Source organism: Silene latifolia, chromosome 6 (genome assembly GCF_048544455.1).
Source record: "Silene latifolia isolate original U9 population chromosome 6, ASM4854445v1, whole genome shotgun sequence".
Taxonomy (NCBI): domain Eukaryota; kingdom Viridiplantae; phylum Streptophyta; class Magnoliopsida; order Caryophyllales; family Caryophyllaceae; genus Silene; species Silene latifolia.
The window spans coordinates 4,717,373-4,743,300 of NC_133531.1; the positions used below are offsets into that span (position 1 = coordinate 4,717,373).

Sequence of the window (25,928 nt, forward strand, 5' to 3'; positions counted from 1 at the left end):
TTAACCCTTTAAGTTTACGACTTGAGCGTCGGAGTGAGTACGCTCGGCCAAAGCCGAGCCCTCAGTTTGTTCATCGTTTCAGGAGACCGCAAGGAGGATTCAAGCAAGGACATCGTTCAACTAGCCACGGGTGGTATCAAATATCTGCTCTGGAATTACACCCGGAACAATGTTAGTAATATAAATGATGATTTTATTAATTATATTATATATTAATAATAATAATAACTAAAAAACAAATATGATAAGTATAAATATATTATAATTAATAATAATAGTTAATATAAATAATAATAATAGATGTAATATAATAATAGATGTAATATAATAATTTATTAATATAATAATAATAAATATGTTATTAATAATATTAATATAAATGAATATATTAATAAAAGAATAAATATAATATAACAATATAATAATAATAATAATAATAATAATAAATATTAATAAACTAATATTTCCATGAATCATAATAATATAATAATAAATAAGTATAATAAATATAAATATAATAAGGGGTTTTCTATCCTATGTCCACTGGGCATAGGTTAAGAAAGAAAAAAATAGAAAGATTTAAATATTTTCTTTGGGAAAAAAATAAAAGTAATTGTATATTACAATTTTCCATAAAGATATCATTAAATTCTTTCTTTTTTTAGCTGTTTTAACCTATGCCCAGTGGGCATAGGGTAGAAAAACCCATATAATAATAATAATAATAATAATAATAATAATAATAATAATAATAATAATAATAATAATAACTATAATAGTAATATAATAAATATTGAAAATAAATTTTAATATAATAATAACAATAGTAAATAAATTTATATAATAATGATAACAAGAAGAATATAAAATAAGAATAATAATATTAATGTTGAAATAAACTAATCTGAACTGAACTGAACTGAACTGAACTGATCTGATCTGAACTGAACTAATATAATAAATATTTTTGTATATAAATAAGTGGTATATATTTGAAAACCATCTTAAACTTAAAACGAATAATACCGTCTACCCATATTTATATGTACTATGCATACACATTACACAACTACTTACATATGCAACTCGTATTTTGGCAATAGTACGTTTTTTTGTAAGAAAAAGAAGACACGTTTTCACAAGTGAATTGGTAATCTTGGAAAAGTGAATTGAATGGAATCGAATTGAATTGCACAAATACTATCCTACAATCAGTTGTATACTAGCATTGTACAACCGCCTCAAAGTTATTGAGCTTTACACAAAGTTGTTGAGCTATTTTACAAATTATTGAGCTATTTTACGAAGTTATTGAGCTTAATAATTATTCTGTTAAGTTCAATAACTTTGTATCATAACTCGATAATTTTGTTAGTAGAGCTCGATAACTTTATTACAAAGCTCAACTACATTGAATAAGTTGTATATACAACCAGTTGTATAATACATTAACTGATTGAATTGAAGGGACCACTTGCATGCCAATACCTGGTTCTGGTTTTATACCGAAATAAGAAATGGTAATTCAGGGACTCTTCTACATTCCTATTTTAGGTAAGTCACGTGCTTGTCCTATGCTTTACTTTAGTATGGATATATTCATATTTATGTGTGTGATCAATGTTAAAGAGGTTCAGCAACGGATCTTTTAACTTTTCTGCAATGCATTACAAGGAGGTTAATAAAAATAAAATTACAACTAGAAGAATTGTATGCTGAATAATAATGATAGAATTGTGAGTTACCGAATGATTAATTTAATTACTGAGTTATAATGATTGATCTATGGCCAACGATGGAATGAATGCAACGATGTTAGTGAATGAAAGAACAACGAGATAAAAGATTGATACGCGGAAAACCCAATTTGGCACTATAATCGAGACGGAAATACGAAAGTACATTGCATTATTCGAGAATGAGTCGCGTTGATGTAAAATAACTTGGACGAATTAGATATGCTCCTGCATCACGCGTGGTCAGCAAGTATCGGCCAGAATACAGAATAGTCAAGAATGAGAGAATCTTGGCATGGATGGAAAGGAGGGAAATCAACAAACAACATTTGCTAATTTATACTGTGACAGCACATTCCATTACCATTCAACAGTTGCAATTTGGTTTACAAGAAGGGAATGGAGATCACCTGAATTACAATCTGTTTAAACTGTATTTATTAAAAAAAAAAAAAAAAAAAATACAGTTTACATTAATAACTCTAGAATGCATCACTCTGTGAGCCTTTTTCCGATTTCACTCGAGGAACTCTGTTTGATGTACATCAAATATAGAAACATGGTACAAATTAAACATTGGGGGGATACTGGCACACACGCAGCGTTGCAAGGCGCCTTCTCCAAAGTCTACCCATCACAAATGCCACTGACTGTTGAGAAACGAAAACAGTAATAACTACGTTCAATACTAAGTTTCGGACAAAGGTAAGCAAGGTCATATGAAGAGTCGGAATAGCATAAAGCAGGTAGTGCACTGATGTTCAACTAGCATCTGTTAATATACCTCCAAATATCATAAATATCCCTCCAACACGACACTGTCGCCTGAGATACTCGTTGATAAGTTCTGCAACCTTTTCCTTTGGGTCAGACTCATTTTAGCCAATGAAGAATCGACTTCATTGTTAACCCAGAGAGGTAAAACCTCCACCACAACCTTCTGCACCGAACTTGTCTCAAGACCGTCTTTCAAAATTTCGTTAAAACAATCAAGCTTCCCTCTTAAATCAACAAACACATTGCAAAATCCTTGTTTACCACAATAATCCAGAATAGGATCCATACTAATGTGATCCATAACAACAGTTTCAATCCCCTTTTGGGATATCTGTGGTTCGAGAGGTAGTTCTTTATCAGCAAACACGATTGCCTTGAAATCACCTTCCTCGGGTAAATTGAGAATGTGACTGAGAGAGTCATGGTCCTTAGCTATGAATATATGAAGAGGTTGACGAGCGTTAGGTTCTCGTGATGAAAGAACAGAGATTTCTTGAGTAACTGACGTAGATGAATGTATCACTGCATCGTATTCTTGAAGCAATTTTGAGTAATACCCCCCACAGTCAGTGACATTATCCCCAAGCTCTTCTGCGATTACGCCATTTATGGAGATGGAGTATCTGCAGGCCAGTAGCCAGTTAGTCCCTAATCAGCTCAAATACAAACATAATTACAAAAAGAACGCCAAAGAGGACACCTTGCTAATGGCTCATTTGGCTGTGGTATGGCCGTATGGACAGGGCACAGGACCAGTTTGGGTATGACTTTAAATTTGAACGGGTCAATTAAATTGGGCGGGCATGTGTCGGGACATTTGAGTCATGTCTATTGAAGGTATTGTAATTTGCTGTGTAGATAAGCTTAGCCGCTTAGGTGTAACTGCAGATCAGGTTGTTTCCGGTTGGGTGATTTTTTGTCGGATCAATTGTGGATCCAACAAAGTTTGGGTAGCTAATGTGGAACGGGGTCATTACGGGTTATTATATTTGATCCATAGCCAGGTCTGTTTTGGCAGGTCAGTGCAGTATATGCTCCACATATCCATTCATGACATACTGAGCACTGAGCAGTGAACACCAGGAAGAACAATGCCAACACCAAATTTTCACCCGCGTAAGATCAATTTTAAAAAAAGTAATAACAAATGTGCATCAAAGTATCCACCCGATGAATACTAGTAATACCTAGTGTGGGACAAAGAATAGGCTTTACCTAAGAGTTACAAAAGGTTTCCCGTAAAGCATTTTATGGATGAATGCTTCATTGAGCTTCTTGCAAGAGTCTTCCTCAACTCCAACAACTACTTCAATGCCAGCCTCTCGAAGTCTGTCGATCCCCCTCGAAGAAACAATGGGGTTGGGATCCACCATACCAACTACTACTTTCTTCACTTTGGCTTTGATCAAAGCTTCACTGCAAGGAGGAGTTTTACCATAATGGTTGCAGGGTTCCAAGGTAACATATGCCGTTGCATTCTCCGCCAATTCCCCAGCGTCTCTCAACGCAAAGACCTACAAAGTACACCTACAGATCAGCAGACATATAAGCACATTTCCTATGACGACAAGACAAGAAACATAATTCTCATTGGTAAGCTATGATCACTAAGAAAATACCCGAAAAAAGCACTTCAGGAATGCACACGAGAATACTCACACTCAAATTTACTTTTGTGCATTTTGCCCAATTTTTGTATTATTCTAATTTTCTAACTTCTATACACAAAATCTCGCTAAAAATTTCAATGGACAAATTTTTTTAAGTCTGCTCAGTGCATACCGAATACTAATCTCCACCCAGTCTTATTTCTACTCCTAAAAAACGCAATTCACCACACATTTTCTCCCATTACACTAGCAGCATATCAGGAAAACAGCAACAAGCCTGTAAACAACCTGCCAAATCACAATATGTGAAAGTCCACATGTACGCAGCGACTCAGCGTTACCTCTATCAAGCCAGTAAAGGCAGTTTAAACCAAATATTCTAAATTTAAAACTTTTTAGCTCCATTCAGTCTTATTTATACTCTTAGAAAGCGCAATTCACCACACAAAAAACCCAAATGACATACATACTTATGCTGTTTTGCACAACAAACAACTGCCTCCATTACACTAGCAACATATCAACAAATACAGCAACAACCCTACGAATACCTAGACCAATTATCGCACCAGAAAGCTCAAATATACGCAACCTTACCTCTATCCAACACATAATGCTACTTAATAAAGACTAGGCCCTGAACTGAACTAAAAGGAGTTGAACTGAACTAAGCGGAGTTAAACTAAGAGTTAACTTGAGTAAAGCTTAGCTGAAGTGAGCGAACTGAATGGAGCTAAACTAAACTGAAGAAACTTAATAGAGCTGAAGTTGGCTGAAATTAAGCCGGAAAGAACAAGGCCTAAAAGCATCATATATACATGTTTCACATCAAACTCAAACCACATTACAAAACAATAACTTCCACAAATTACAAAAACATTAATCAAAAGCTAGTGAATTTGCCACCTCAGCATGAGGCTGACCGGCTTTCGGGTGAAACCCTTGACCAACAATCATACCATCTTTAACAATAACACACCCAACCATAGGATTAGGACTAGTACACCCTGCTGCATTTCTTGCCAATTCTAAACCCTTTCTCATATAATACGCATCATCATAATCTCCATTTTCATCACCATTTTTCAAACTAAAACATTCCCAAGATACACTTTTGCCTACACTACATAACCCAAGATTGAATCTTGAACTACAATCAATTTGTATTTTTTGAAAAGTTGGGAACTTTTTGTGTGAATTGGTGACCCAATTGGGTGAATTACAAGACCCAGAAAGGAATTTGTGAATTGCTAGAGATTTTGGGTGGGATGGTGGGAAAAATTGGGGATTGAGTCTGGTGATTGAGTTTGAAAGAGATTCATGAAGCATTTTGAGCAACAATGGTGAGAAGATTGAAGAGATGTGCTGCTTTCTGAGGCGATATAAGATGGAATTAGTAAGCTAGTCGAGTGATTAAAAAATGTGATTTTTATTTCTATCAGATTGTAGGCTGGTGGTGGATGTCTCGGCTGCAATATGATACACTAGTGGTGGTGGTAGTGGTGGTGATGGACTTCGATAGTTGGGACAATTTTATTTGGAATACGAAGACAACTTTAATTACTTAAGCGATAGGCCGTTTTCAAGTTTGATTGTTTTTTCATTACGGAATCGAATTTATAGTCACTTGCTTCAGATATGAGAGCACTTATCACTTATCAATAGTCAGTAGTCACATAAGTTACACTACGACACCTTATTTTAGTGGCGTATCGTGTGGCCAATACTAACGGATAGAATATGGAAGATTCCAGTTTGGCCCCGTATTAAGATTTTTTTCCTGGCAACTATGCAATGATGCCCTGGCGACGAAAGCGAATTTAATGACTCAAGGAGGACGCAACGATGTGTTATGCCCTATATGCCAAGGTACGATTGAAAGTTTTGAAACCTCTATTTGTTTGTTTCGGGAGTGTGGGTGGGCAGAGAGGGTTTGGGAATGGAGGAGGGAGAACATGGTGGGATTGAGAGGGTGAGGGAGTGGGTGGAGGCGAGGTTGAGGGAGGTTGGAGAGAAGGAGGATGTCGGCTTTGTTGTTGGCTATTTGGCAATCTGGGAAGGACGTAATAAGTTGGTTTTTGATTGGGTGGTCGTTGAGGCAGAGAGGTTGCAGCGGAGGGTGAGGGAGGTCATTATGGAGCTGGATAATATGGGGGAGGCAGGCGTGGTGGGGCTGCGGGTAGGGCGAAGCGAGAGAGCTGGAAACCATCTCCAATTGGCTTTGTTAAGCTAAATATGGATGCGGCGGTGAAGGAAAATACGGGTGTTGGTCTGGGTATGGTGTGGAGCGGAATCATCTTCATGTCATTGTTGAGAGTGATTATCTCCAACTTATTGACGATCTAAGAAGCAACAAGCAGGGACGGAGCAACTATTTTCTTGTTTTGGATGATATTCGGTTTATTTGTAATAGTTTTGCTGCAATTATTTGGTCTTTTATCCGTAGGTCGAGTAATACGGTGGCGCATAATCTAGCTCATGCAACACCGTACTCTATAGGTAAACATGTGTGGTCGAACTTGCTACCGTCTTTAGCTGCTACTGTGATTCCAGATTTACAAGTAATGAATTAGTACCCTTTTGGATTTTTTTTTTTAAAAAAAAAAGTTTTGTGAATAATACTTATGTCTAATACTTCGACACTATATCATATCCACCACTTGTAATCGAGTCAGAGTAACATAAGTTATCACAACTTTAATACATTTAATAAGTTATTTAGCCTTGAATAACTTGCATATACATAATTACATCACCAACTAAAATTCCCAAAGCTATATTTGAAGCATCCAAATGCTTTAAAAAAGAAACAAAAACTGAGTACTCCTACTATTTTTGTTTAAAAAGTGTATGCAAAATGCTTAAAAAAGAGAAATTAAATTTATTGTCTGAGCCCGGGTTCGAACCGGGGACCTCTAGTGTGTGAGACTAGCGTGATAACCGACTACACCACCCAGACCTTGTTGTACTCTTTTTTTACATTTTTATACTATAATATAAGCTTCACATCTATGCTGTTAATTGCTTTTGTGACGAATTAAATGAGCTGAACAAAGAGGCGGTATCACCCAAAAAATCAAAAATCAAAAACCCAAAAATAATTCAAAAAACCAGCAACAGGAGGAGAGAGTAAGAGAGATAGATAGCGCGCGAGTGATCCGACCGTTTTAATGACGACAACTCGTCGGGGACTCACTGAGTCAACTCGCTCAACCACCGCCATTCCCGAAAAACAAGCAGCAGAAGAGGAAAATGTTGAGGAACAAGTCAGAGAAGACGACGACGAAGACGAAGAAGATGAAGATGAAGAAAAGCTGCAAGAAGAAGTTGCAGAAATGGCGAAGAAACTGCAGCAATACAGATCTACTTTACCAGAACAACTTAAATCTACTCTTTCTTCTCTTCTCGCTTCTCAACGTCCTCCGTTATCTCTCTCCTCTCACGCGTCTTCCTCCGGTGCTTCCCCTGGGCCCCACCTTCTTCCAGGTTAGCGAGCTTCTTTACTCTTTTCTTCTCCGTTACGCTTTCGGTTTCGTGTTCCGGTTATGAATTGTGTTGATTTGTTGTGGAATTGGCTGTGGTTGTGGATTTGATTGAGTTTTCGGAGTTGTTAGGGTTAGATTGAGTAGATATTAGTAATGCAATTCAGAAAGCACTTAAATTGAAGCATTTTAAGTGAAAATTTCGCATATTTCGTGTTAGATTATAGAGAGTTACTCTCTCCGTCCCAATCGTTTGTTTACCTTTGATTAAACTACGCCTCACAAAGAATAAAGAAGTTAATAAATGATTGGAACGGATGGAGTATGTTATTGATTTTGTTGAGTAGATATTAGTAATGCAATTGAGAAAGCACTTAAATTGGAGCACTTTAAGTGAAAATTTCGCATATTTCATGTTAGTAGAGAGTTTACTCTCTCCATCCCAATCGTTTGTTTACCTTTGATTAAACTACGCCTCACAAAAAATAATAAAGTTAATAAATGATTGGAACGGATGGAGTATGTTATTGATTTTGTTGAGTAGATATTAGTAATGCAATTGAGAAAGCATTTAAATTGGAGCAAGTGAAAATTTCGTATGTTTCATGTTAGTAGAGAGTTTACTCTCTCCATGTCAATCGTTTGTTTACCTTTGATTAAAATACGCCTCACAAAGAATAAAAATGGTAAATAAATTATTGGGATGGAGGGATTATACTATTGCTTTTGTAATTGCTTTGGTTATTTCATTCCTCTACCAAGCGGTATTTATACAAGATAATTTCATAACCTATGGTATATCAAGAGCCACTTATTTAACACAAAGCCTTTACTATACTAAAGTGCCATAATTCCTATTAACTCCTAATAAACCGTCCCGCTAGTCCCTCTCGCTTTGACTATTTAGGGATATTGGAAGAATTGAATTTGACTATTTGAGTATATGGTACAATATTTACGGAATAATTTGATGGATTCGCTTTGATTATGATGATCCTTATCAATTTGGTGATGGTATGAGTGGGGATTGGAGTGGGAGGAAGAGAGTTGAGTCGGTGAAAGTTGTGTTTTGGTGCTTTAGCGTAGGTATCGTGGCAAACTTCCAATGGTATTAACGGTGTAATTTGAATGGATATAAATGTAGTTTTAGGCATGGGGTTGATTTTTGGGATGAGTTAGTGTGGAGTGATGGGTGGAAACTGATACAAAAAAGTGATTTTTCGTGAAATTCTGAGTTCTTTGAGGCGTTGTTATTGACTTGTTTCTGTTTATATTTTTGTGATTTGAGGCAACATAAAATTTGGAGGCAGTTGGACAAGGTACCAGGGGAAGGAATTGATGTAAGTTGTTTAGGCAAATAGAGTCAGTCAATGTGATAATTTGATTGAGGCATAGTACGCGTGGAGCAATTTGGGGAAACCTTATATAAACAAATGGTGGTAGACTTGAACGTGAATTTTCACAACTAAATGTATCAATGTTGAGGTTATTAAGGAAAATGAGCAATTTTATTGCGGTTGAAGTATTGACATTGTCTCATCTCATGGAATTTATATGGTGCTGATGTTGGTGTCTTGGTGAGAGCTAATTGCATTTTTTCCAACTTAGTTGATTTGATTAAGATTTAATTTTAGATAACGAAAAGTGTTGAAGAAAGTCGATCTAGTAGATTTTATGACTTACCAACTCGAAGAAGATTCTTGAAAGATCTAATGCATTCATATTGTCTTTATCCGCTAACCTTTTGTGGTTGGTATTTACTGTTTATGTTGTAGCCTGTTCTTACTAGGTTGGGGTGACTGTCTCTGATATATTTTTCTTGAGGTATTGTTGAGAATCCATAGCAGTGAATCAGTGATAAATTAGTGTTACAAGTCTATTTAGCACAGAATCTTACTGCCTCGTTAATTTCATAGTTTCTTAATACACTAACTTCTTTCACCGTCCGACAAAAGCAAGTTTTTTGTGTGGGTGGTGCTCTTGTTTGCAATATGTTAACTTCTTTTGCTAATTTTAGACTCTTTTCTGATCTTCCTTCACTGTTTATCTTCATCACAGTTTTTTTGATGGTGAATTTGCTAATTTTAGACTCTTTTCTGATCTTCCTTCACTGTTTATCTTCATCACAGTTTTTTTGATGGTGAATTTAACTATCTGAGTTAGTTGCGGCCATTTAGCTTCTTATTCTCGTTGGAGTGGTAGATCTTTCACCATTTCGCTTTTTGCCTTGTTTGGCTCCTGATCCTTTCCACTTAATGCCATGTGAGTGGAATTAATGGTGGAACATAATCAAATGTTAGATTATTCAGATTTGAATAGTTTTTATTTGATACAGTATGAAACGGAGCCATTTTCTCTCCATTTCCTAAAAAGAAATGGAGAGACAAGTTCCTATCAATGGTCCGGATTACATTTGGACAACATCTAACGGTTCTAAATTTACGCATAAAGATAAAGGAAAATGAGGGTGAAAGGGAAAATTATTATTTAAAGAGATTGTGAGAGGAAATGGAGAGAAAGGAAATGGAGAGGATCCATTTCTGTATGAAACTATATATTCCTACTTGTAGTATGTAATATATTGGACTTCTGGTTTATGAATGCGAAGTCATGTTAAGTAATAGCTTTGCTGCCAATCTTATTTTACCATTGTACGACCTAATTCGATGCAGCTTTAAGAATAAAGAAAAACTGTTGGCAATTTGGATTACGTTGTGTATTTATCTCCTTTCTGTGATTCACAGGTCCAGAATCTTGCTCTGAAAACCCCAACAAAGAATTAGCAGCTGGTGATGGTGAAAAAACTGCTGAAGAAATCAAATTGCTTAATGAAAAGATCTCTAATAACATCTCCGCAATGCCTAAGGTTTTAAAAAGGATGAATGAATGCATTTCTAGACTTGACAAACTTATTTCTTCTAATGAAACTATTCATCCCGCATACAAGAGGAAAAAGAGTTGATATATTAGGTCATTCTACTTTGCTTTTTTTTTTTTGTTAGGAGTCGATCATAGTGAATTAGTGATTAGAAAATGTAATTGAGATTTGAGTGCAATGATTTATGACGCTAGGCGGTTGTGGTTCACTGACTTGGGCTGTATAACTCAACTGTATCTCCACTATAACTTGAATCACCAGCTAACCCGGTTTATTTAAAAATTATTAGTCCTTTGTAAATGAGTGTGTTGAAGATTCCAGGAGGTGATGTTTCGATAGGCATGTTTGTGCTCCGCTTTCATTGTTTGTGCTCCGCTTTCTTGCTTTCGCACCAGTATGTTCACTGCAAGTCATCAACTGATGTACTGATCCAGCAAAATGTTCCACAGAAGAAAGATGTATGCCGATTCAAGATAATTATGATATTTAGGTATTTTCTCGTAACCTTTTTTGGAGCCTCCTTTTGTTTCTGGCAGTCAGTTGTTATCTACTTATCTTTCCCTTCAAAGCCGTGCCTAAATAAGAATATTTCTTGTTGCAGATTAACTTAGTGATGGTGTTCAATTCTGGCATTAGATAGCGCGCTAAAGCAGTGTATGTGGGCATATGTAGCTCGTTAAAGAAGTAAGGAGTTTGCTGATACTTGTCTTGAATCAGCATTTCAGGTAGATTCACTTCTTTCTAGATAGAGGAAGCGACAAGAATAGTTTTGCAGTTGATGCAATTTGAACCTAGGTCATGTGTACAATGAGTGTTTTAATTATCCGTGTTGATTATTGAATGTGGTGATGAGAAATACAGACCGATTGCTACTGATCCCAACATCTGACATCTTTTACATATATTTCTCTTAAGCTAGTTAAGGTGTTAAAGTCACAAGGGATAATCTCCGTAAACTGTGTTCGAGCCATAAACTGTGTTTGAGCGTATCAGCATCAAAACTGCTCCTACAACTGTTGCCAAAAACAAAAATTGATCACCACAAGTTTTCGCTGATAATTGGTGGCAACGTGTCTTTCAAGGCTACGATCGTGCTAGATTTTGCTGCAAAAATGAACACAGTTCTATGTTATAAAACCGATTTTTTGGCGGAAGTGCAACAGCTGCAAAAAGAATGGAAGAATTATAAATCAGGTATAGCAATACAGTAAGAGTACATAATTACATAAGCCACAGCTTAACAGAGCAGTACAATTGAATTCAAATGGATACACATTTACAGCTAATAACATCATAATTGTCCGTAGTAACGGGTATAGATGAACTTGCGACCACCCTGTCAGTATTACCGACATTACCAACATCCAACACAACTGTGCTCAATCCTCGACCGACAATGAAGATTTTTCTTCCTGCGGCCACCATTTGGCAAGGTGGTCTAGTTAGGAGAGACGAGAGCCTACACACAGTAACCCATTCCCTGGTCTCCTTAACCCACATTGTTAACTTGGTTCCCGAGCTTTGGTCCAAGACGTAAAGGTTATCTTCGACTACAACTGCGGGACCTTGCCACCCTAGTGCCATGTCACCATCAGTGCGTTGCCATCTGGCATTTGATGGATTATAGGTAGCCATAGACACGTGTGGAGGAATGGCTGAAGTGCGAGATCTTACGTAGATTTCCCCATCCATCACTATGGAATCTTCTATGTCGAGGATGATATTTGAGTCTGAGTGAGAGTCCCAGGTATTAGAATGAGAATTGTAAGTGTCCCACGAGTGTTGGATGCTTGTCTTCAAACCGTAACCACCTATGGCATAGATCTTCCCGTCCAGAGTGCTACAACCAAAATAGCACCTAAAAGAATGAACAAATGAGTGAGGTAAACACATGAGATGCGGCGTGTGACGCTTATAACGACTCTCTTGGGCGGTCTCACGTTTATAAAATGTCAGACCAACCCATTAACTATAAACTCCACCCAACCCTATACTCATTCAGCAAGTCTCATTGAAGACGGGCATATCCGTCACAAGCTGAAGACGGGTCAAGTAATACCCTCTTCAGCTTGTGACGGATATTCCCGTTTTCAATGAGAATTTGTGATACTCATTAACTCACTATGTCAAAGATTAATCATGGCAATTAAATTCTTATAAGGGCTACTCTCATGATAATATCATCATGAGAACGTCTCATATGAGAATTTGTATAACCAAAGTAGATGTGCTCTACTTAACATGTGCCGAAGCTACTAAAGTACAGCACAGTTGTTTTCCAGGGATAATAGAAAAAATGTCCCCTAATATGACATCGGCAAACTTAATACTCCATGCCAGTTCCAGGCAAAGATACACTCGCAGTACATTCTATTGAAAAACATTGGCATGTCGACTAAACTACATCCTGTGCAACTTCATAAAGCATAATCAAAACAAACGAAACTGCAAGCTGACAGAACACAGAAGAAATACCTAGCAGTAGGCATCGAAGCAGCTTCACTCCAAGTATTCGCAGCCACATCATAGCAATAAACTTCATCAATGGCGTCTTCAGACCAACCACAACCCCCCAACAGATACAACTTCTTCCCAATAACTTCAAACCCCATTCCCTTTCTCTTCAAACAACGAGGCGGAAAACTAGAAACCGATTTCCAACACCCTTGCCTAGTACAACTAGGATCTAAACTATAACAACACAACTGATCACTATTTTTATCTCTGCACAAAGCATATATCCAACTTTCGCCAAGATTATTCTTACGGCGATGATCCCGCCACTCGTCGCTACAAATCAAATCCCTCCATCTCTTTGATACACATTTAAGAGCTGTATGATACTTCCTAGGAACCCTAGCCAAGCAAAACAACGCAATGTCGTCCGGAAGTCCATGAATCAATGAACAATGGCTTGATTCTTGGTCATTGTATGACTCCATGATCTTGATAATATCAACAATAAGAATTAGGCTTTTTTACGACATAATCATCGTAGTTAGCATTAAATGAACCACATAACATCGAAATATAGCTTAAGACGGTTTTACATTAGAATTTTAAACAAATACTAAAATTAACAGGAAAAAAAACCCTAATTTACAACTCAATCAACAAAATTGCGATCAAACATCAATGCATTGTAAAATTCGCGCATTATGAAGATTGATCAATCAATCAATCAATCAAAAAACCTAAAAATTTGGGAGATTATAGAGATTGCGATGATCGATCGGCGAAAACAAAGATGAGAAATAACTAATCGCGTGATTAGTAAAATTAATTGATTAAATTGATTAAGAGAAGAGGAACGATGATGAGCAGAAATACTGACCGTTAAGATTGGTGGTGGTGATCTGATCCGACGGCTGTGGAAATGGCGGAGAAAGAGGTTGATTTCACGGCATTGCTAGCTTTAACTTGCAATAAAAGCGCCAACATGTGACTTGTTTTGTTGTTTTTAAGTACCCGTCTTAAACTCTAAACGAGTCAAATAGCTTGTTTTAATCACAACATGAACATAATAGAAACTAATTATTTCCCGCATTTTCTTTTACTTGCTTTTTTAAATGAGGAAATTATTTTGAGTTGGTCTCATTTAAAACGGGTGTACACCTTTTCTTTTCGGCTGAAACAAGTTAAACTCAATTAAACGAAGTTGAGCTGAACCGAACTGGATGGAGCTGAGATGAACTGAATGGAAGTAAGAGTTAATTTTGTAAAAAGATGAGCTAAACAGAACTGGCTGAAACCTGAAGCTTAACAAAGCTGAAGTATTGAACTGAATAGAACTTAGCTGAACTGAATGAGCTGAAATTAAGCCAGAAAAAAACAGGTCCCTATCTGTTTTCTTAATTGAGTAATTGTTATGAAGTGTGGTGATTTCGAAGTGAGAGTACCTAGTGTTCCTTTTCAATCTCTTGTTTAGCAAGAGATGTCTTAACATTAATATATCGCTTGGTGCAATCGATGACAGGTTGAAAGGAGCACTTTCTCGTTTGATGTATAAAAAAGTATTAACCGTGGTTAAACTAAGTGCGGAGTTGGACTGCTCCGAACTAAATATAGTTAGTTAACTTAAGGATGAAGCTCATACTCATCAGTCATCACTTTATGCAAATTTCATTTTGAACTGATGAGAAACATCCTCTTTGCGTTGCTATCTGAAAAAACGGTGACTTTTGAAAGTCATTAACCTTTCGTTATGATAATTTATCTTGAACCAAATGGAAACCTTCATATACATGAATCACAAATATACATCAAGCACCATCAAACAACAAAAAAAGACAAAAACTATAATTTTATATCGTTTATAAAATCTTAATTTCAAAAAATACATCACAATAACACCGATACAGATGATTAATTACTCGTAAATTTTTGGGTATTGATAAAAAGAATCAGTACTAGATAAGAAGCCGGGGAAGCTGTATGTGTACTATAGAGTCTTGCTGTCACTGTTTTGGTTTGTTCTGCACTTCTGCTGGATTATTCTGAAAAACCTTATTATTATCTTCAGCTTGAATCTGTCTTACTTCATATTTTAGCCCGGATGGCTGACGGAGGCGATTTCACCACCCTAAGTAGACCCTCTTGCACCAGTGTTACAACAAGCTGACACAAATCCGACCAATGGTTTAAGAAACTGGTTACTAGTCCAAAAAAAAAAGCAGAGCAAAATTTAGTACGGTAATACGGAGTATTAGTGTAGTCAGTGGAATGTACCTCCCCTTTTTGGTTGAACATTTGACCTGTAACCAAACCACGAGTTGCGGAAGAAGACGGACTTTCAATCTGCATTTCAAGATGTACATTAGGGCATTTGTGCGTGTGCGCAGGAACCAAAGTGAACAAAACCACGAGTTACAGCATTCTTACCACGAATAGTAACCAATCGTCAGCTTTGAGGGGCCTATGAAACCACATCCTGACAATTAAAGATCAAGCATAACTACAAATCATTAATCCGCTATTTAAGTATTTTTCCAAGGATTCGTCACTACTGATGCAACAAATTTGTTTTGAACGAGAAATGCAGACAGCTTAAAACTCAGAAATTGCAGTGAAAATAGGAAAGATGACTAAAAAATATGAAAGGCCGGTATAAACCATAACACACGGTACATACCCCCGGTGGCCACCACATAACCGAGTGCTCAAACAATGGGATTAAAGTTGGGCTGTGGCCCAGGCATCACAACCAAATCAAACAGCTTTGATGGCTACCACGACAGCATTTTGGGGTAGACTCGGTCGTATTTATTGGCAAAACGACCCAGGTAAGGCCGCGACTATATGAGAACTAGTCTCAAACCCAGATATAGTCATATAGTATTATGCTCGAAAGTCTAACCAAACTTTGAGAATACTAACTATTTGCAGGCCCAGTTCATAGCGATATGACATACAAGAGAAGCATGCAACAAATAACTGCAAGGTGGAAGGCACTCACGTGTGATTCAAACTAAGGACATTGATTTTCAGATCTCTTTGACGGTGAGGATTTGCACTTACGCCAATGAACATAAGATCTGAAGCATAAGCCACCACACATCTGTGGAACAAAAAAACAGATTTGGGAGTTAACGTCGGTCCTTTATCACCATAGCAGCTGAAGGAATAAACTCCTATCCTACTCCCTCCATTTCACTGTCCCCGTTTGACTCTTTCCTCTTCACAGAATGAGGCTAAATTATTGATATCTAAGGAATACTACTTAATTCTAATGAATCTAAACATTTTCCATCCAGAATATAACTCGAAACAGTATGATTTATCAGCCTATTCATCGACATGGACACACTTGCACAGAATTCTGACAGGGATTTAAAATATTAACAAGGATAAAATTAATTAAACTCTCAAGATATGCGTGAATGTAGGCAAGCAATTGATTTACAGATTTGGGAACTCATACAGAAAGAACAACAATACCGACAAAGTGTTATTTCTCCCAAGTGATTCAGGATCGGCCAACATGAATCCATCATTTGAGGCCTTGAGGGCATTGACAATAAAAAAAGATAGACAAAAACAGAAAAAATAAAATAAAAGAAAAAATAAAAGAAAATAAAAGAAAAATCAAAAAGGCAAAAAAAAAAACACATTTAGAAACTAGTACATACAAAAGTAGTGCTTGATTGAATTATACCATAGTTTGAACTTTGAACATCAAAGCCTAGACAGATTGAACAGCTCAAACGATTTGCCCAAAGACTTACCTATGCAAAGCCTGATCATCTGTTAATTTTCCTTTGGCCCTGAGCCAGTACTTTAGCCTGCAAATAAATTTAATTACTCAAACGTCCAACAAAGCACAACTCCTACATTTAATTCAGTTCCTCACAGGGAAGAAACATGTATAACCTTGCAGGGGACTTGGTCTGGTTTGTGGAACTGATTGGATCAACAAATCGTATATCAATGGGCCAAGTGTCATACTTTGCCGCGACCACCTTGTTTCGATAAGTCCTGAACACCATATGACATTCATGTCAGCTGAATGTTTAACACGAGAGGAGGAAAAAGATCAAGAACTCAGAGTTATACGATACACCTCGGAAGCCGGGGATCAATAATACGTCTTTCGCGTAGCTCTTCTAGTGATAGTAACTGCATAACAAATTACATTACAAGTATGAACTTGTCCAATTCCGGTTGACCAAAGAAAGCTCATACAAGATAAATGAATACCGTGTCTGGAGCTGGAGCAGATGGCATTACTGCTTCTTGGTGTTCAAAGCCCTTCTCTTCTTTCTGCAGAATGGTTTAAATTCCGTCCATCCCAATTATATCGTCTTAATTTCCTTTTGGGATTATCCCAAAATAATCGTCTCTTTCTTAGTCTAGTAAAATAAAATAGTGCACATTCCATACTGCCCTTAGTTAAATACTAATATATCGTCTCAGTTATATTCTCCCGATTTGTGTCCTTGACTTTAGTCAAAGCGTGATGTCGTGACTTTATCACTTTTTTCTTAAACTAAGGTACTTCAATTGCTAGGGAATAATCCCGGCCATAAGTCACACTAAACCTCATTCCAATTGGATACTATTGAACTTCAGTAACTCAAGTTGCAAAGACATGGGCATGCTGAGATTTGAGCTTTATCTCATGTCTAAACAACTTTAATGATATGGTCACAGAAACATGTTTAACAGTGTCATGATTGATATGGTAGAAATACATCTTCTTCTGTTTCTTAGGAAGGGAACGGCAAGACTTAGATAAAACTAACCCATACAGAAAGCTCCTACACAATGGCAAATGCACCCAAAATCTAAGGTAATAATCACTGTGTAGCTCGTGTGGTAAATAGATCACATCAGTGATACGAGCACAAAAACTGAGACCCAAACACTATTCTACGCTTCCGCAATCGCATCAATCAGTGTCACCAACTCACCATCAATGTGAAAAACGAAGAGGTATATTATAAATGCATTCATAATTTCCTGATATGAGACACTGATGGAACTATTCAAATACAAAAAGGTAGTAGTCATTAACTCAATCAATATGTTATTTGTAACAACACTGACCGACAGAAAAACAGATCTATCATTTCTTCTGCGATTAATTTCAGTCACAACTGGTGATGTCGCCAGTTACATTACACTACAGTGACAGGATTATGGCTCAGAAGAAACAGGGCAAAAGGCAATTACCTGAAATGATGCCAGCAATGTAAATACAATGTTTCCTTTTTGTTTTGCATCTACTCTTCTAGTCGAAAAGCTCTTGCCATCACGAAGGCGATGAACTTCATATAAGATAGGAACTGCCAAATACAAAAAGAGGTCCAATGTCTTACCATAATTTTAATGAGAAAAGTGTGTAAAAAAAGTAAATAAAATGAGTCAATGATTTAATTTTAAAAAACTTGGTCATTATAGCACCATATATTAATATTATGAGAGAGACCTAGAGCATAATAATCGTAATACGACCTACTCGAAACAATTTAACCTAAGCAGAAATTGAACTCGAGATAATTGTCCCAGTTGCTAGAGTAAACAATCTACCCACACATTCGATAAGAAATCGAATTTCGAACCATTTGAAACAATACCCTAATATGACCGTTATACTTCAACAAAAACTGAACATTTAGTGTGCACAGTTTCCGTGAACAGAACATAAAAAAGAAAAAAAATATCATTGCAATTTTACACTTCACAAAAATTGGTGAATGCCGCCTAAAAAGGCTGAGAAATTTACTCACTATCAATATCCCCAACGAGGAGAAAATAAGCTTGCAAATGATGGACGATCTTTAAACAATCAACAGTTTTTGATGCTGCAGCTAGTGCCTGCGTTGTATAATAAATAAAAAATTGGTTGCATTTGTCAAAATTGCAAAACAAACAATCCCCAAGTATAAATACATATAGTTTAGTATATTGAACACAAGCATGGCTACAAATCTTACATGACCGATAAATTGTCCACCAAAAACCTTCCCAAACTTTGGAGCAGATGGCAAGGTGATGCCTTGAAATAGGTTGACCTGCACGGAGTCAGTAGATACAATTATTCTGCTCCGGTAGTATTATAACCAACAAAAGATAACATAGAAAAATCCATCATAGAAAACTGGTTCATCGAAAAAATTGTCAATACTACCAGTTCCAGGTATGGAATACACAGTAGCACCAGTTTCACGAAAGAAATACTCAACTATTTTACCTAAAATCTACATTGCAAGTACCCGGATATCTGACATAACAGGGCAGACAAGAGTCGAGACAGATTACTACGCTGTAGAAGCAATTTTTGGGACTAGGTGAAACTAACCAAATAATAATATAACTCCAGATGTCTGAAGAGATCACTGAAAGTTCACTGTGCACTGAATCGACAATAAAGCACAACAAAAGTTAGAGAGAAGCCTCGTAATTGGTCAAGGAACACGTACTTCGATTGGATCCAAATGTAATATGGTTTCAACAGGGGCACAGGTCTCTTGTCTCTCATCTGCATTCCAAATAGATTTTGGCTGCAGCAAGTAGCAATGTTCCGAAGGCAGCACAAAGCAGGTCAACTGTCGCAAAGAGTGTAGAATAAGCATTTCAAAAGTGAGAAGCACAGTTTTTTTCCGTAACAACAATGTTTCTTGGAGAGATATAAGGATTTCCATTTTTCTACAACTGAACCTTTTATTAAGAAATGAAAATTGGGTTCCTAAGGCGCACACATGACGTTGTGCTTCATAGAACACCTACTTAACCCCAATTCCGCCAAAGGCTGGGTAAGTAGGGACTGGAATAGTTACCCCGACTCTCCGACACGGGTGTCGTGTCTGACACGTGTCGTGAGAATTTTTCAATTTTTTGGTCTAAAATGAAGCGTCGAAGTATCGTGTCGGTGTCGGACATGGGATACAGCAGCTAAGTGAAGTGTCGGAGTAACATAGGACTCACTGGATGCACGTAACCTTACTCCAATGTTAGAAAAACACAGTGAGGCTATTTCCATATAGCCCATACAAATGATTGCTTTAATCATTATATTGTAACTATAATAAAAAGTGGATAACAGCCAACTTGCTAATGACGGCGACCCTAGTACCCTTCTAGGCTCTTCTAGGCTATTATTTTTAATGTGCAGTAATTCAAAGTGACTGATTCTTTGTTATTGTGGTTGTTTTTGTTATTGAACATTAAAAGGTGAAGTGAGTACCTTCGATGATGCTATCACATCTGCTTGTTGCTCAGATGTTGGAGCACCTACAAACAGTTTAATCAACCTTCAAAATGTATTGGAAATATATGTTACGACTGCATATACCAAAAATGCAAACATTAACCCCAAAGGGTCATGCTTTTTTCTATAGCCGTCTGCCAAGCAACAAATTTAGCATTGTATACACTATGACCAAAACCACCAAAGACCAAAGTATAAAGATGATTGAGTTTACTACCTCCCATTCCAATTTTTACAAAATTTTAAGACAGCTAATGAGCTAAGGAAGACTATAGAATACAATCATTGAGTTAGATAAAGCTAAGCTACGACACCTATCTTGAATTTATATTTACCTCGAAAGCTATATTACTAAAGAGATTTAGAGCTATAATCTCACCATCGCCAAAATAGTCATAGCGTTTCAATATGAACTCTGGGCGAATGTCCTCTTCTGAATTTCCACAAACTTCAGCCTAAACAATATTTAAGAGTAAGAATGTGTATTAACATTTCAGGGACATGGATTACCAAGAAGTGACTGAACACTCCACAATGTTAATCATAGAATAACAGCTTACCTCCCCTTCAAAAATAAAATAAACTCCTTTGCTGTCTCCATTACGAATAACATGTTCTCCCTCATCTACAGCGGAAGGTCACAGCTGATAATAGTCAATTAGTCGTCCTTTGACAAGAATGCAAAAAATATACCAGCCAGAGTTACCATTTTCACACAAAGATCCGGCATTAACATATCAAACACCTTTGACAAAATACTATCAAATAGCATTCATGAGAGCAATCAAATCAAGCAAATTTAAACCATACAGATTAAGAAGGTGCGTCTATGATTAAACAACAAAAGATACAGCCATCAAATCTACAACTACGAAGTTGTTTGATTGCCGTTTAATTAACATAGGAACTCTAATTCACGTGAATTGCAAAAATGAGTTGTTTGGTTGCCTCATAATTCACATGAATTAAGACTTCCGTGAATTCCAGTTCCTCTATAATGGAGGACGTTGTTACCTAACTCCCCTTGGTAAATCACTGTAAATGGAAATTCCCATGGAACTACGGTTCCTACCTGCAACCAAACAAGTTTTTCTAATTCTACATAACACCTTGTTTAAAAATGCGCAAGGCACACCGAGGCGCTAAGGGGCCGAGGCGACGAGGCGCAAAGCGCAAGGCAAAGGCGCGCGCCTATTTGACGCGAGGCGCCTGTTTTTTATATCAAATTTGTAATTTCTAAATAAAATTTTCGCAACAATAGCCTTTTTAGGAGTTTTCAAGTTGGCTAACATGATAAGGAGCGAAGTTAGGAATAATGGTGAGCCTTGTCTAAAAGATATGGAAAGTGCGTACTAGTTTAGACATGGAAAGTGCGTACTAGTTAGCCTTGTTAGGTGAGCCGTATCTAAAAGGCGCACCTAAAATGGACCAAGGCGTTTTGGCTAGTGCCTCATCCAAGGCGTGGCGCGCCTTAGGCGTACTCAAGGCGCGCTTTTTTAAACTAAACGTAACACGTACAAATTCCTATGGAAGCGCATTTCCTAGGTAAAGCAGCTAAGACTGTTGTATGATTCTCAATTGTGAAACGGACCCGAACCATCTCATACCAAACAAGTTTACCATTTAATTACACAAGATGCCTTATTTCACATTAATTACCCATAAAACCGTCTTAAGCGAGACCAACTAAACTCCACAGTTGCACAAATTCCAAAATCAGAGAAAAAAATTACCCTTTTCTGATTCCCCAACCTAAGATTCACTCTATGAAGAAACTATCAATACCATGATCACATCACAGTAAGAACTAAGAAGTAAAGCCATCATCTTTTTCATTACAATTTAAAACCCACAAAATCAAAAACTAAACTAAACAAATTATATTCAAAACAATTAAAACAAGGAACTTCATTAAGAAATACTCCCTCAGTCTAAATCATTTGTTTACCTTTGATTAAAATTCGACCCACAATGAATATAGAAGTTAAACAAATGACTGAGACTGAATAGTATAATTAATTAATTACCATAATGTTCAACTTTAATAACTTGAGCAATTTTCCTGAGTGATGAACTGGGTAATCTCTGAAGCAATGGAACTCCTCCTAAAAATTCTGCAACTATAATTACTAAACAAAATTAATCATCATATATACAAGATATTAAAAATTAAAAAGATTGATACCCATTTGAGCTAAATTAATTTAATTGGAAACTTAGTTACCTAATTCAGCGTTCATCTTCAAAATCTGACACAATCACACAAATCTGGGAACAAGAATTAAAAAATAAAAAAAAAAATTGTTTAAGAATATGGCCTACAAGTCTACAACAAATAGAAAAAATAAATAAATGGGAATATAAACGTAATACGGAATGTAGTCCGTGTATTATTTGGGAAAATTGAGTTTTTTTCTACGCCTTTTTTTTAACAATAAATTTTGGTGAAATATGAGAATTTGTGATTTTTGTAGTGGGACTAGGAGTCCGGAAAAAAAGCCAGGAGATGCACTAGCTATTTCAGAGATTTTATTTGTTTCAAAAAATGCATCATAATTGGCTAATTTTTTTTTTTTTCGAGCTCATAAAATGACGATTTTTTTTTTTTCAAATTGATCATCTTTATTCTTTGGGAAAACTACGACTTGAAAAAAAAATTTGTCGAGTTTGGAATTCGTGACCAAGAGATATTGTCACTCAAAGTGTGTTCGGTCAAAAAACTTTAACATACAAACTCCTAGCCACGAGATCTAAATACGACAATTTTTTTTCTTCAAATTGTAGCTCTCGGAAATATGATCGATTTGAAAAAAAATATTATCACTTTCTGAACTCGTAAACACGAGTTATGGCCTCTAAAGTTTTCCGGATCGAAAAACTGGGTATTTTGCACAAAAATGTCAACCCTCAAGAGCTCCACATGCATTTTCCGTATTTGTTTTTGACGTGTATTTGTTTTTTAGCATATGTGTATTTTTTTTTTCTGAGCTTATTAGTTTTAAAGTTAGATTTTAATTTTTTTTTCTCGTCAAAACTCAAATTTAACTAAGCTTATATGTCATGTTTTTGAGTTTTATTGTAATTTTTCGAACTTAATGTTTAAGTGAATGAACTCAAAAATTTTACAGTAAAACTTATAATTTTAAAAACAAAACTCAAAAACTTTATTATAATGCTCAGAAACTATACAACTTGTGATAGTACATCGGATGTATAATGTACTTACCGGAGTGGAGTGTATTGTTTCTCAAGTTTTCAATTAGGCCTTACGAGTGTGATTTTGAGGTTATGATGTACGATAAACTGAATACAGTTGTAAAACGGAAAAATAACTTTATTAGTGGAAAATTGTAGTATTAAGAAATATCATTTTACGATATATTTGTGCAAAACCATCTTATATAAGTCCAAGAGTATTTGTATAAAATTAATAGAGGTTGGAAATATAAATGAAGTTCAACCAATCTAATAGAATTATAGCAATGTTTGTTTTACTAATAGTCAACTAGTATAGGCCCCGTGCAATGCATGCACGGTGTTTATAGAATTTTACCTTTTATGATACTATATTTATAGAGTGTAAATTGACAATTCATTATTTTTAACGTTTTTCATCATTGTATTTTGATTTGAGAGGAAAAAAACAATTTAAGTAATACTCATAACATTGTTTTTTTACTTTTTTAATAGCATCTCTTTTAGATACAACTTATCTTACCGAGAATGAATTTTTTATCATAAAAAAACCTAGAAGCAAATCTTAGATAGGGAACTATTTCCATTAAAATATCTTTTAGGTACATACGGATAGTGTCCGTCTATAATGAGAATTTGTTTTTCTCATGGTAAACGAGGCATTGTCTGCCACTTGCAATTTGTTTAGTCTTTCTATTGGCTCATAGGAGAGAAATTATGTAGCTAAACATTGAAAATTGGAGATCCATTAAAATGAAACGCCTAATATTAGAATCGGAGAGAGGGGAAAGCATAGAGGAAATCATAGTATTATTGATGATAATCGTTCGTTCGTCTAACATACAATAAGAGACACTTTATATAGTATCTTAAATCTAGACCTATAATCCTTTGGGAGATATTATTCATATCGTAATTATATTATTACGATTACGGTATAATACCGTAATATTCTCCAACACCTAAAATGACCAGTGAGGATCCTCTGTCCCACTTTTGTGTCCCATTCCGTGTCCCACTCCATACACATTCCGACACATCAATACATTACCACATTTATTGTATATTTTTTATTTACGACAAGTGATGTGTCAAGATGTGTATGGAGTGGGACACGGAATGGGACACAAAAATGGGACAGATGATTTATGTATATAAGAATTTGTATAGAATATCTTGTAAAACCGGATTGAATCAGATTGGGTTTAGTTTTTGGGTTAATGTCACGGACCAGGATAAGGTTAAGGTTAGCCCAAAAGGGCGAGGACACCTGGAATTATGGGCTGATTGGTCCATGATAAATTGTTGTTGTCCAATCTGGAGGTCTCCCAAATAACTGTCAAAATTCCTCAATAAAGGAATCTTTTTAGGATCACAAATTATTCGGTGTTGGATGGCGATGCAGTCAATTGAACAAGACAAAATCTCATTATAGACGACAATTATCCATCTATAACTAAAGACGGGTCAAGTAACATACCACATTACGTATAAGACAAACGACAACTTGCATGGTGGGGCCCAAAAATATTACCACTCTAAAGGTATTCAATTGGTCTCCCTTGTGACGGGTTACCATTTGTGACGGATATTTTGTGAGATAAAATGGTAACAAAATGGGTTAGTGGAGAAAGGGGACCACATGAATAGTGTTGCAGAGAGAGAAAAAGTGGGTACATTGTGAGGTAAAATGGTATCCGTCTTCACCTTGTGACGGATATGTCATGTCTTCAATGAAAATTTGTGAAAGGTATTTGACCCATCTCTTGCTATAGACGGCTATATCCGTCTATAGCAAGACTTGCGGATTAAACAGCTAGATTCTCTGCAACAATGAATGAAAAATGCTTTCAACGTTTTTTTTGTTTGTCAAACCCCACTTGACTAAATCATTGTACTCTCATAAACAAAATCATTTATACCAAAAGCGACGTTACACAACTATTTTGTAAAAGAAACTTTCTAATATACCAAGTATATTAAAGCATAGAAATTTTCATGCGAAATAATATAAATCGAGTATTTATTTAAAAGATTTATTCTGGAAAAAACGAGTGTATTTGTACCAATTAGAAAAAATAAAAAATTTGACATAAAATAAATCATTACAATTAGAGGTGAGTAGGTGACCAATTTGGCAAGCCTACTCGGTTAAGCCCGCCACACTAAGCCAGTTTTTGGTGGCGCGCTTAGCCTATCCTGACACGAGCTGTGCAGCGTCGCTTCCCCTTCAACCCCGCCTAGGTCAAGTCTAATTGACCGAGTCTAAAATAAATACACAAGCCTAAATTGAGCTGCCCGCCTTAAAACACTAATTTAATCATCGAGTCCAACTCAATATGCCAACAAGAAAACAAAAAAGGTCTTATAAATTTTGGTTTTGCTTAAGACCGTAAATTCATTTGTATATTACAAAATAGACCAAAATTATTTCTTTTACCAACAAATTTTATCGTTTATCACGATAAAAAAATCCAAACAAATACATCCGGCTTAGATAAGATATCATAATATTCAATGTACTAAAAAATCAATAACAAA

The 25,928-nt window shown here is 36.1% G+C and overlaps 4 protein-coding genes and 1 non-coding gene across 5 annotated transcripts; 1 reads left to right on the forward strand and 4 right to left on the reverse strand.

The window, feature by feature from the left end:
- Positions 1-2,182: 2,182 nt before the first annotated feature.
- LOC141586088 (riboflavin biosynthesis protein PYRD, chloroplastic-like) lies at positions 2,183-5,612 on the reverse strand. Its single transcript, XM_074407212.1, has 3 exons — positions 5,030-5,612; positions 3,729-4,027; positions 2,183-3,136 (listed from the first exon to the last, which is right to left on the reverse strand). The coding sequence occupies exons 1-3, from the start codon at positions 5,450-5,452 to the stop codon at positions 2,530-2,532; spliced, it is 1,329 nt and encodes a 442-aa protein (XP_074263313.1). The 5' UTR covers positions 5,453-5,612; the 3' UTR covers positions 2,183-2,529.
- Positions 5,613-7,008: 1,396 nt separating this feature from the next.
- Positions 7,009-7,082, reverse strand: TRNAV-CAC (transfer RNA valine (anticodon CAC)). The gene has a single exon. It is a non-coding gene; the product is annotated as a tRNA-Val (tRNA).
- Positions 7,083-7,188: 106 nt separating this feature from the next.
- Positions 7,189-11,367, forward strand: LOC141586089 (uncharacterized). Its single transcript, XM_074407213.1, has 3 exons — positions 7,189-7,609; positions 10,350-10,973; positions 11,085-11,367. Exons 1-2 carry the CDS (start codon positions 7,294-7,296, stop codon positions 10,565-10,567), a joined length of 534 nt encoding a protein of 177 aa, XP_074263314.1. The 5' UTR covers positions 7,189-7,293; the 3' UTR covers positions 10,568-10,973; positions 11,085-11,367.
- A 244-nt stretch (positions 11,368-11,611) lies between these two features.
- LOC141586090 (F-box/kelch-repeat protein SKIP4) lies at positions 11,612-13,937 on the reverse strand. The gene is made up of 3 exons (XM_074407214.1): positions 13,818-13,937; positions 12,959-13,428; positions 11,612-12,341 (listed from the first exon to the last, which is right to left on the reverse strand). The coding sequence occupies exons 2-3, from the start codon at positions 13,423-13,425 to the stop codon at positions 11,744-11,746; spliced, it is 1,065 nt and encodes a 354-aa protein (XP_074263315.1). The 5' UTR covers positions 13,426-13,428; positions 13,818-13,937; the 3' UTR covers positions 11,612-11,743.
- A 725-nt stretch (positions 13,938-14,662) lies between these two features.
- On the reverse strand, positions 14,663-22,690 carry LOC141586091 (acyl-CoA hydrolase 2-like). Its single transcript, XM_074407215.1, has 17 exons — positions 22,417-22,690; positions 22,220-22,312; positions 20,753-20,817; positions 20,572-20,647; positions 20,169-20,215; positions 19,405-19,530; positions 18,919-18,996; positions 18,712-18,799; positions 18,155-18,267; positions 17,180-17,242; positions 17,043-17,098; positions 16,853-16,957; positions 16,708-16,764; positions 15,939-16,040; positions 15,365-15,413; positions 15,212-15,280; positions 14,663-15,100 (listed from the first exon to the last, which is right to left on the reverse strand). The coding sequence occupies exons 1-17, from the start codon at positions 22,430-22,432 to the stop codon at positions 15,023-15,025; spliced, it is 1,281 nt and encodes a 426-aa protein (XP_074263316.1). The 5' UTR covers positions 22,433-22,690; the 3' UTR covers positions 14,663-15,022.
- Positions 22,691-25,928: the final 3,238 nt, after the last annotated feature.